General features: G+C 40.4%; 1 protein-coding gene across 41 annotated transcripts in view; it reads right to left on the minus strand.

Annotated features, from left to right (window-relative positions):
- SLMAP (sarcolemma associated protein) overlaps positions 1-12,792 on the minus strand; it is a 153,936-nt gene that overhangs the window by 78,273 nt on the left and 62,871 nt on the right. For 21 of the 41 annotated variants that reach the window (XM_045192317.3, XM_045192316.3, XM_045192314.3 and 18 more), the window contains exon 3: positions 10,204-10,351. In XM_045192317.3, coding sequence (XP_045048252.1) covers positions 10,204-10,351 — 148 coding nt within the window. Of the gene's footprint in view, positions 1-10,197; positions 10,352-12,792 lie in introns of all 41 variants that reach the window. The other 20 variants (XM_071222275.1, XM_024556554.4, XM_045192311.3 and 17 more) reach the window with 1 other exon arrangement.

Consider the following 12,792-nt stretch of genomic DNA (forward strand, 5'->3'; position numbering starts at 1 on the left):
AACACAATCAAATCTTTTTCTTTTCTTTTTTAGAATCATTGCGTATTCATGGATTTAAACAAATCTGATACATTCTAATCCACCGCTATTATTATTTGATGATCAAATTGGCCCACCTTTGACCAGTCAGAACTCCACATTAATTCCAGAGTCCTTTTGATGAAAACCCAGCAGTCTTGGATAGCTTCAGTGCGTTCTGGTATGATAAATCTTCTAGGCTCAATCTGTGTACTTCCTGCCCTAGCCTCAGAATCAGCTACTATCTCTTCTAGGAATCCTGTTTCTATCTTTTTCTTTGGTGGGAGAATTCCTTTCTCTAGATATGTAGATTCATTTACCACTTTCTCTAGCATACTGTGGAATACTGCTCTTTGACTTTTCAATTCACCTAGGAGGAATGGTAGTTCTTTGGCTTTACCTGTTTGTTCAATATTCATGAGAACCTACTGGCTACAAAGCAGTATGATGAGAATAATGGAAAAAACCAAGATGATTACAACTAGGTCCTTGACCTTGAGATTTCGATTTAGAGAAAACTGAAATACTTAACAAAACAAAAGGGGAAATTTTCACAAATGCTACAAGAGGTACAAAACACTATGGGAACTGGGAATGGAGAAGGGCAGGGGAAGGATTTATGAAAAGGGTAACTAAAAGAATAGGGTTTTCTTTTATTATTTTTTTTTTTGAAGGAAAATGGAAGGCAGACAAAATGGCATGAGCAAAGAAACAGAAAAAGAGAGGATATGAGAAGGCACAAATCTAAGGAGAGCAGCTGGAGAAGACTGAAGAGGTTAAGTGAAGAATATATTTCATGGCCCTCTCGGTGGCAGGCCTCATGCTAAGCACACTATACATATTAACTACTAATGACAAACCATGCAAATAGTTATTTTATGTCCTATTTTACAAATGAGAAAACTAAGGTCAAAGAGGCTAAAGTAACTTGCTGCACATCATCCCTTTGGCAAGTAACAGTGCTAAGATTCAAAAGAATGTTTTCCATATATCATCTTACCTCTAAATAATCTAGTTTAATAGTTTAACATATATAAGGGAAGTAATGGGAAATAAAATAAAGAGGTTGAATTCAGTCCACCTTTTTTAGGGCCTCAAGTGCACAGTTAACGATTCCAGACTTTATTCCACAATATGGCACAGTCACTAGGGCTTTTAAAAGCAGGGGAATGACGTAAATGAATCTGTAACAGAAGAATGGCCAGAAGTAGAGAACTGCTCTAACACCCTAGGTTGGCACAGGAAAAACAAGCAGTAGCAGGTAAAGAGGGCAAATGGTGTAGACGACACAACTACTGGAGGCAAGAAAGAGAAAGGACTCAGACAAGATACCAAGAAGCTGAGCTAGAGTGCTTGGGAGAATGATTGAGCAACAGAAGAAATTGGAAAGTCAGTAGAATGCTCTAGTTTGAAGAGGAAATTAAGCTTTGTACAGAGTGTTTATAAGGTGACAGCAGGACATTTAAGAGGAAACAACAAACAAGAAGCTGAAAATACAGGTGTAGAGCTAGCATGAACACATTCACCAGACAAAGCAAGAAGTGCAACTTGGGACTCGAGGCTAAGGGAAAGCATACAAAACAGTTGCCATGAATTTATAATTGAGCGGGGTTCTTACACCTAGTTGTCCAAAAGAACAATTTGAGGCTTTTTAAACTATGTATGTCCAGGCCCCACGTATAGCAATTCTCTGTCTTAGGGCTGATGGAGTGAGATCCAGGCATCCGTAGTTTTACAAAGCTCTGCAGGTAACTGTAGTGAACAACCTAGGTAGATTACTTTTTTTAAATGAAAAAAAGGGGGGAGTGGCGGGGACTCCAAGATGGCTGCACAGTAGATAGAAATTATACTCACCTGTTCCCAGCCCTAAACTGATTTACAGCTAGCTACCTGAGAGAGCAAATCAGCTGAATAACCCACTGAAGGACAGCTGACTGAAATATTATAACCCAGGATTTACAGAAGCCACAGAGACTGTTAAGATGGACAGAAATGTGAAAAGCGCTGGCACCTGCACCCACAAGTGGTGGCTGAGATTATCTTGACTGCAAAACTCCCTCCCCCCAGGAGTGTGGGGAACCCCCAGTCCAGAGCAACAGAGATGGGAAAAGAAGTCCTAGCATCTGGTGGTGAAAATCATTGGGGATTCAGTCCGCCTAGGAGAGAAGAGAGAGATGAGTCTGCTGGAGACACAGACACCACCTTTGCAGTGACAAGTACTTCTATTGTTACAGCACCAGCCTGGAGAGTGCACTGCCCAGTCCCCAGATTTCTGGCAAGGCCACTCTGCTATGTGCAGATCCCACAGAGGAGTCTGCTGGCTACACCCAGCAGTGAGTTTTGGGGTGCTCTTTTTCTGGGGAGGCTCTTGGCAGAGACTCAGAGAGTGACTGAATTGTGTGGCTTTGGAAAGGGGACCCCCCTCCCCACCTGGTAAATCAGTTGGCCAGCCTGGTCCTGCTGAGTTTAGTCATGCAGGGGAGGGGATCAGAGTGGGGGTACAGAGCTGGGCCTTTTGAAACGTATCTCCTGGGGAGGCCTTGTCCAGGAAGCAGATATGTGAGTGCTGGGTTGTATGGCTGAATTGTGGGAGGGGGTCTGCGAGGTGGACAGGGGGGACACTCACACCTCCCCTGTGAGCTCAGCCCATATTCCACACTATCCCAGGAAGGGAAAGAAGTGCTTGCCCCGCTCCTACAGGATTGCAGGAACCACCCCCAACAGGAGACTTCCAAGTCCTGGATACCCAGCCCTGCTGAGCTCAGTTCCATGGCAGGAAGGAAGAGCTGCTCAGAGCTAGGACATTAAGAGTGTGAGTCCCTCAAAGGCTGTTGTTGGGGACTGGGATGAAGTGCTTGGCCCCCTCCTGTGGGCTAGGTCAGCATCACCCCAAATGGGAGACTTTTTAAAAAAAGATTTTATGTGTTTATCCTTAGAGAAAGGGGAAGTGAGGGAGAGAAACATCAATGTGTGAGAGGAACATCAATTTGTTGCCTCTTGCATGTGTCCCGACCAGGGACTGGGCCCACAACCTAGGCATGTGCCCTGACCTGGAGCTTTGTGGGATAACACCCAACCAACTGAGCTACACCAGTCAGGGCAATGGAAGACTCTTCTGATCTGTCCTCCTAAGTCTGGTGACTGAGGGGATGGCTGGCTATACCCAACCTGAACCTGTGGTGCACCCTTCCTGGGGGAACTATAGTTGTAGAGACTGAGTGGTTTGGCTCTGGAGTAGGGGCCACTTTCCCCTCATTAATGCCTGATTGCGTGACCCTCAGGTAGGGGACCCACTAGCCCCTTCCTCCTAACCCCAGCTGCCTCACCTTACTGATCTCACAACCTGTGGAAGGGGCTATGGTTCACAGCCACCCTGGGCTTACTCTATAGTCTTTCTTCAGAAGGGTCTGGAGAAAAACTAGGCAACCTCAGGGGGAGGCAGAGTAGCTGACAGGGGGAGACGAAGTAGCTGTCAGGTGGAGGCAGACCTTAGGGAGCCTTGGACCTTTTACGGATCTGCCTACAGCTCTAAGGTGGAGGAAGCCAAACCTTGTACACAGATTGGCCCCCCCCCCCCCCCCAAGCCCAGTAGACATAGCCACAGACAGTGAACAGTGTGGTAGCTCCAGACAGGTAGCCCTAGGCCAATTACACACAACATCTGACATCAACCTGTATCTGAACCTTGCCTAAGTGGATGGGGTGGTGGGCTTCATACCACACCAGAACATAACCCTTTAGCCACACCCAAAGGGGGATTCTGGCAGGCACCAGACCCTGTTGGGAATAAATCTACTTCAGGGGACAGCCCCTGCAGCAATACATGTATGGTGATCAAGGTTTGTCCTTCTACTCAGCCAGCCTAAAGGGTAAACTCCACCCACGAAAGGGCCAAGAGCATTCAAGACTTAACTACAACTGGAGGATGCACATAATCCACAAGAAACATTCCTGGAGCATGAAACTCAGATGATCTGTAAGATTGGGCCACTGAGCCCAACAAGACATCTTCATCTTTAAAGTCATCATAACAAGTTTGGGAGTCACAGCAGATCTACCTAATACGTACAGACAAAATGGGGAGACAAAGAATTATGCCACAAATGAAACAAGAAGAGAAATCCCCCCGCAAACGAATTAAATGAAATGGAAACAACCAAAATACCAGGTGCAGGGTTTAAAACAATTGTTATAAGGATATTCAAAGACCTTACGGAAAGAATGGATGACCTCAATGAGAACTTTAATAAAGAGATAGTAAGCATTACAAAGTGCACAGAACCCATAAAAAAGTGGTCATAAGTAAATACAATACCTGAAATAAAGAATACACTAGAAGGAATCAATAGCAGGTTAGATGAAGCAGAGGATCAGAACAAGATATCTTGTCCTGCTTAGAGGACAAGATAACATAAGCACTGAAGCAGAGCATCAAAGAGAGAGGGGGAGAGAGAATAAAGAATAAAAGGAGAGAGAGAGGTGGATAGAAACCAAGATGGCGGCGTAGGTAGACACACTGCGCATCCTCGCACAACCAGAACTGACAGAGAATTGAACAGCAAGGGGGACCGATGCCAAGGAAATAGAAAATAAACATTCATCCAGACTGGTAGGAGGGGCGGAGACGGGCACCCGGGTGGAGAGGACTCGCGTGGCTGTGGCGGGACTGAGACTGGCGGAGTGTGGGACAAATGGCGCAGGCAGTCCGAGCACTAGCAGACCCTGCGGCCCCACATTCACACAGATAAACCCAGAGGGCCGGACTCAGAGTGGCGGAGAGTGGGGCAGGCAGAGTGGCAGGTAGCACCCTGCGGCACATTCGCCCACAGATAAACCGGACGAACGGCGGGCAGCGAAGCAGACCACGCAACCCAGGGCTCCAGCTCAGGGAAATAAAGCCTCAAACCTCTGATTGAAAGCGCCCCTGGGGGTTGGGGCAGCAGCAGGAGAGACTCCCAGCCTCACAGGAGAGGTTGTTGGAGAGACCCACAGGGGCCTAGAGTGTGCACAGGCCCACTTACTCGGGAACCAGCACCAGAGTGGCCCAGTTTGATTGTGGGTATCAGAGTGAAAGATTGAAATCTGGAGGAGAGTGAGGTGGGCGCCATTGCTCCCACTCAGCCCCTCCCCCACGTACAGCGTCACAGCGCAGCCACCAGCATTACCCCGCCCCAGTGAACACCTAAGGCTCCGCCCCTTAAAGTAACAGACTCGCCAAGACAAACAAACAAACAAACAAAAAAATGGCCCAAAGGACAGAACACTTCAAAGCTCCAGAAAAAATACAACTAAGCAAGGAAGAGATAGCCAACCTATCAGATGCACAGTTCAAAGCACTGGTTATCAATATGCTCACAGACTTGGTTGAATCTGTTCGAAAAGTAGATGAAAAAATGAAGCCTATGCTAAGAGAAACAAAGGAAAATGTACAGGGAACCAATAGTGATGAGAAGGAAACTGGGACTCAAATCAATGGTATGGACCAGAAGGAAGAAACAAACATCCAACCAGAAAAGAATGAAGAAACAAGAACTTGGAAAAATGAGGAGAGGCTTAGGAACCTCCAGGACACCTTGAAACGTTCCAACATCCGAATTATAGGGGTGCCAGAAGGAGAAGAGGAAGAACAAAAAATTGAAAACTTATTTGAACAAATAATGGAGAACTTCCCCGATCTGGCAAAGGAAAGAGACTTCCGGGAAGTCCAGGAAGCTCAGAGAGTCCCAAAGAAGCTGGACCCAAGGAGGAACACAACAAGGCACATCATAATTTCATTACCCAAGATGAAACGCAAGGACCTACATCCAAGATTACTGTATCCAGCAAAGCTATCATTTAGAATGGAAGGGAAGATAAAATGCTTCTCAGATAAGGTCAAGTTAAAGAAGCTCATCATCACCAACCCCTTATTATATGAAATGTTAAAGGGAGTTACCTAAGAAAAAGAAGATCAAAAATAGGAACAGTAAAAATGACAGCAAACTCACAGTTATTAATGACCACACCTAAAACAAAAAGGAGAGCAAACTAGGCAAACAACTAGAACATGAGGGTTGTCAAGAAGGGAGTGGGAGGGGGAGAGGGGGGGAAAGGTACAGAGAATAAGTAGCATAGATGATAGGTGGAAAATAGACAGGGGGAGGGTAAAAATAGTGTAGGAAATGTAGAAGCCAAAGAACTTATAAGTATGACCCATGAACATGAACTATGGGGGGGGAATGTGGGAGGGAGGGAGGTGGGCAGGATGGAGTGGAGTGGGGGGGGAAATGGGACAACTGTAATAGCATAATCAATAAATATATTTTAAAAATAAATAAATAAATAAATAAATAAATAAATAAATAAATAAATAAAAGGAGAGAGAGAGACAGAGAGAAAGAGAGAGAGAGAATTTTAAAAAGTGAGGAAAGTCTAAAGGACCTCTGGGACAACATCAAGTGTAACAACATCTGCATCATAGTGGTATCAAAACAAGAAGAGAGTGAGGAAGAAACAGAGAACCTGCTTGAAGAAATAATAGCTGAAAACTTCCCTAACCTGGTGAAGCAAAATGCAACAGAAGTTCAGGAAGCACAGAGAGTCCCAATCAAGATGAACCCAGAGGCTCACACCAAGATACATCAAAATTAAAATGCCAAAGATTAAAGACAAATAATATTAAAAACAGCAAGAGAAGAGCAATTAGTTACCCACAAAGAAGGTCCTATAAGGCTGTCAGCTGATTTCTCAAGACAAACACTTCAGGCCAGAAGGAATTGGCATGAAATATTAAAAGTGATGAAAAGCAAGGACCTACAACCAAGACTACTCAATCCAGCAAGGCTATCATTTAAAATTGAAGGCAAAATAAACAGTTTCCCAGACAACAAGTTCACTTTGTATTTTTGCTATATTTATTCTATTTAAATCACACATTTTAGTTTTTCTTTTCATCCTATTTACTCAGAACTTTTATAATGAATAACTACTGAATTTGATCAAATGCCTTTTTAGCATCTACTGGTTATAGAGTTACATGTTTTTCAGCTTTAGTTGGTGTATTAAATTGGTAGATTTCCCCCGAACTGAATCACCTTTGCATTTCTAGAATAAATCCTTTGTTGTTTATTCTAACTTCATTTCCAAATTTAATTTACTAATATGTTAATCAGAACTTTTTATCTATTGTCACAAGTGAAATTATAGTTTTTTTTGTACTGTATCTTTATCAGAATTTGGCAATAATAATATGTTGCTGGGTTTTTAAAAAGATTTTATTTATTTATTTTTAGAGAGAGGGGAAGCGAGGGAGAGAAACATTGATCTGTGAGAGAAACATCAACTGGCTGCCTCTCACTTACCCTCAACCAGGGACCTGGCGCGTACCCCAGGCACGTGCCCCAACCAGAAATCCATCAGGTGATCTTTCACCCTGTGGAACAGTGCCCAAGCAATCGGATGAACTGGTTAGGACTTCTGGCTTCTTTAAAGTATTTTGAGAGCTTTCTATTTTACCTATGTTTCAATTATTTAAATTATACTTGATTTATCCATTTTTTTAAGAATAAGATCAAATTGAGCTGTGAAACCCTTGGTCTCTGGTGATTCTTTAGTAACTTTTTAGTCTCTTTAAAGGAAACTGACTTATTCAAGTTTTCCACATTTTGGGATAATTTTGCTAGGAAAATATTAATACTCTAGTTCTTTTTTCTTTGCCATAAGTTGGCATGTAATAGTCTCTTAGAATTCTCATAGTATATCCTCTATTTGTGTTTGTCTCCTTTTTCATTTCTTATCTTGTATATTTTTGCTAGTATTTTTTAACCTAATAAAAGAATCAAGGCTTATGAATTATTTTTTTTATTTTTTTTAAAGAACCAGCATTTGGGTTTATCACTTCAGTTTTTTAGTTCATTAATTTCTGTTTTTTAGTTCTTCTTCCCAGCTTCCTTTTCTTGTTGTTCTTTTTTTTTTAAATTTCTAAGTGCCAAGTTCCTTCATTGTTTACCTTTCTCCTTTACTACTGAAGGGATTTAAGATTGCAAATTTTTATCTGAATTAAGGATTTACTATATCTCAGTATAAAAGGCTTCTTTCTTTTCTACATAGTTTGAAATTCCCCTTTTAGTTTTTTCTTTGATTTAGGGGTCATCCAGTAGTGTAGTATAATTTCAGTACAATTTTCCAAGTGATATAAAGCTTACCGTAGTACTTTCTGGCATAGGGTAAAGCCTACCTTCCTTTTTCACTGGCATATGCTTAAACCAGTAGTACTCACCTTGTGACACAGCTGTATCCCAAGAGCCCATGTATAACATCAGTCAACTTTTTGAAGTCAACACTTAAAATGATGAAGAAATTTTTCTTTACTTAATTTCTTTAAAGTTGGTATAAAAGACAGTTAAATTTGCAAAGAAGCTTGTAAGAATTTATGTTTACGAAATAATATTGTACTAACATGTAGTAATCCTGTCTCAGGACTGTTCTCTTAGCTTTCTACAGCACTTTTTAATGAGTGGCACCTACAGCTAGACAGGGAAGAAGAGTGTGAAGGAGTTAGAAAAGGGCTGCACTCTGTCACAGTCACTCCCTTGGAGACCTGTGTATATGTTAGCATATTAAAAGCTCTGGGAAGTTCACCTTATCTTGGGTTAACTAAGATGTCCTAAATGTGTTTGATCACCTTACTCTGCAAAATCATTGAACATCTATTAATTGTCTTTGGGAAATGCAAGCCAAGGAGATAGACATTCCTTGGAGAGCAAGACAGTGTAATAAAATTCTCTGTCTTCAGTGGGCTATTGACCTGGGCCCCAGTTAAACGTTTGCTGAATGACTTGGTAGCAGAGGCAGTGTGATGTGGCAACAACAGACATTATGTCCACGGCAGCTGTTCTAAGTATGGCCATATATAAGTTGGGTTCTTTTATTAAAGAGCACTAAATATTTTGCATCAAAATACAAACTCTTTTCCGATTTTACAAGTGTAAATGGAAGTTCCTAAAACTCTGGCCCTAAGCAAATTCAAATATTAGAAGCCAACACCCCAGGAAGGCCAACAAAACTCAGTGAAAATAATACTGCAGTTGCAACACCAATGGAAGTATGTAGTAATACAGACACATGCACACACACCAGCATCCACATGTATACTGTGTGATGTCAGAGGCTGACGAATATCCAAGGGGGTGACTGTTACAGAATGTGGCTCCTTCCCAACTCCCTCCCACTGTCCATTTTAAACTACGGCAGTGGAACTGCATTCTTTTGCTTCCTATTCATTTAGTTTTATGATCCAGCCATATAATTTTATGGTCATAAGTAGAGAGTTACTAACTATAGCCAGAAAGCTTCAAAATTCTAAAAATATAGACAATCTACATTTATTCAGCTACAGAACTTCTAGTTTCAAATACTGAGGCATGAAATTTTATATCTGTGATAATTACTATCAGCTGCTTTCAGAACTCTGATTTTGTTTGGGGCAACAATGCATGCACAACTGACAAAGGTAAGTAACTTCCCAGGCTCCTTTGTAGCTACAGGTAGCTAAACATATGACCTACCCATGTGGTCAGTGAGACAAAAGGAGAAATCTGCTGGGAAGATTCTATGAAAGACTGTTCTTTCAACATAAGAAGAAAGCCACACAAGAAGGCATTTTGTCCCCACCTCATCTTTTTTGCCTAGAACTCTGGTGTGAGGAAAACAATGCCTGGGGCTGCTGCCGTCAACCCTTTGACCATGAGGCAAAAAGCAAAAGTGTAAGAAACCAACATGTTAAGGGTAACAGCATGGGAGGACAGTAAGACCCTAGACTCCTGCTAAAAGCAATGACTCAACTGAACAAAATATGGACCTACCTGTCTCCAGACTTCTTATTAACAATAAATATTGTTACAAAAATATCCTATGGTTTAAGCTCTTATTGATTGGGTATGGAGTCACTGAAGCCAACTGTTTCCTAACTGACACAGTTGTGCCCTATGTTTTCATACTGTGATGAAGAATATAAATTACTTAGTAACATTTCAGATTTCAGAATTTTATAAAAAGGAATAAGGGATATGAGGAACTTTTAACTTTCACTGCATATAATGCTATATCTAAATTTTTTCTACAAGCACAAAATATTTTAACATTTAATGACAGAATAAAAAATAAACAAAAAGACAAGAAATAGGAAAAATTGATCCATACCCGTACCTTTCCGTGTGTTCTCCGTCACATCAACCCCAAACTGGATAATGTCACCAGAAAGAATTTCACATGGTGGACTTTCTTCAGAGCCTCGACTCAATCTCTGGCTATTTATAAAAGTACCATTACTACTTTTAGTGTCTTGGAGATAAAACTGCAAAAAATAAAATAGAAAAAAAAGAGCCAAAGATTAATAGCAATAATTCCAAACCTACATTAAAAAGAAGTACTTCCAACTTTGCAAACTACTGCAGGAGGATTTTTTCCCCCACTATCAACTCAAACTACTTGTTTTGCTAAGGTTCTTCTTCAATATATATAAAATCAGAACACTAAAAGTGGCAATTTAAAGTCCAGCTAGACAAAACAGTACAATCATTTTGGAAAACCGTATAGAAGGTCCTCAAAATGTAAACATAAAGTTAACATATGACCCAGGATACCTCAGAGTGGGATTCCTGGGTCAGGAATATATACTCAAGAGAACTGAAAACATTATGGTGTCACAAAAACCCCTACCCAATGTTCATAACAGCATTATCCATAATAGCCAAAAAGTAGAAACAACCCAAATGCCCATTAACTAACTAATGGGTAAACAAAATAGTATATCCACATGATGCTATATTTATTATTTGGCAATAAAAAGGAATGAAGTATTGATTCACTCTACAACATGGATGAACCTTTAAAACATTGTATTAAGTGAAAGCAGTCAGCCACAACAGATCATATATATGTAATTCCATTTACAGGAAATATCCAGCATAAGCAAATCCACAGACAGAAAATGTACATTAGTAATCACAATGGGCTGAAGTGCCAGGGTGTGGTGGTGGTGTGGTGAGAATGACTGCTAATGGGTATAAGGTTTCTTTCTGGAATGATTAAAATATTCTAAAATTAGATAGTGGAGCCCTGACCTATGTTGCTCAGTTGGTTGGGCATCGTCCTGCAAAGCAAAGGGTCACTGGTTTGATTCCTGGTCAGGGCACATGCCTGGGTTGTGGGTTCAGTTCCCAGTTGTAGAGCGAACGAGAGGCAGCCGATTGATGTTTTTCTCTCACTCTTTCTCCCTCCCTTCTCCTCTCTCTCAATAAATAAGTAAATCCTTTTTAAAAATTGAAAAAATTAAATAGTGGTGGTGGTTGCATAATTATGAATATATTTAAAAACTCTAAGTTGTATACTTTAAAAGGGTGAATTTTACAGCATATAAATTATATCTTAACAAAACTGTTATTTTTTTAAGCCATCTAGACAAAATTCTCTTTCCACCCCACTCTGACTCTCTAATTTTCCTAGGATGTCTGGGTTAAATCAAAGGAGGTGTTGTTTACTTCACAGGCAGGAGAGATGGCTTTAGGTCACACTTACAATTAATAACTATCAATTAGCTAACATATTTGATATCAGGACCAATACAACTTTAGTAAATTCTTTGTAATAAAGCAAACTGAAGACACGAGATAGTAAAATACTGAAACCAACTATGAAGGTACTACCTCCTGGCCTCCTATCACTTAGGTAATCTTCACTCTTTAAAAAGGGAAGGGATAGATAGGATGAGCACAGGAAGCCTACCTGTTTATCACCTACCTATCCTAAAAGAAATTAGGAACATCTGGGATCACACATAATAGATTTACTAGAAAAAGAACAACCAATAAAAAAAGATATAGCTTTCTTTTTTAATGTTTCTACACTCTTCAGCCCTGCTTATTCTAACAGTATATTTTCACTGAATTCCTTCCTAAGGAAGAAAGGGAAGAAAAAATCCCTAATGTATGTATGTATGTATGTATGTATGTATTTATTTATTTATTTATTGCAGAGAATAAAGTTTTTATTCACTCTCCAAGAAAGAAGAGGGGCATGATATGGAGAGATACACTAGCCCAAAACCCTAATATTTATTAAAATACATGTTATACCACCAGGACCTCATTTAACCTTAATATTAAAGCTGTAACATAGATATTACTACCTTTTATAGATGAGAAAAATGCTGCACAGGCAAGTGTTTTTGCAAAGGTCACAGAGCTATGGAACACAGGAGCAAGGATTCAAACAACAGAATGAAAAGGATCGTCTTTTATTACTTAACACTGACCTTTATGTTTCATTTACCTTTCAGTCCTTCCACAAGCTCTCTTCCAAAACGAAACACAACAAAAGAATAAGCAATTTGCAGAAAATATGAAAATGACATTTCTTTTCATGAATTCCTAGGTGACAACATAAAGGTCATCAGGCTGTCTATATGTCTATACATGACTTATTTTCTGTTTATAATTCAAAAGAGGACATTACTTTGGCTAGCAGTTTGTGTATTTAATTACAGACCATAATAAAGAAAATTGTGTTAATATTTTACAAGTCCATTTAACATCTACAGGCCTTAACATTTCATACCAAGGAGAATTGTGCAGACAATACACTCAAGTAATAACACTTATCCTCAGGTTTTTTCTACACTGGAACCTGCTGCATAAGGTACTTGGTTTTTTGTCTCTTAATAAATACATTCTTAGGAAATGTGGTGATATCTGGATTCTGGTTGGGTCATTTTTAGTAATGTGTGCATAGGCAAAC

This window comes from Desmodus rotundus, chromosome 8, assembly GCF_022682495.2.
Source record: "Desmodus rotundus isolate HL8 chromosome 8, HLdesRot8A.1, whole genome shotgun sequence".
Taxonomy (NCBI): domain Eukaryota; kingdom Metazoa; phylum Chordata; class Mammalia; order Chiroptera; family Phyllostomidae; genus Desmodus; species Desmodus rotundus.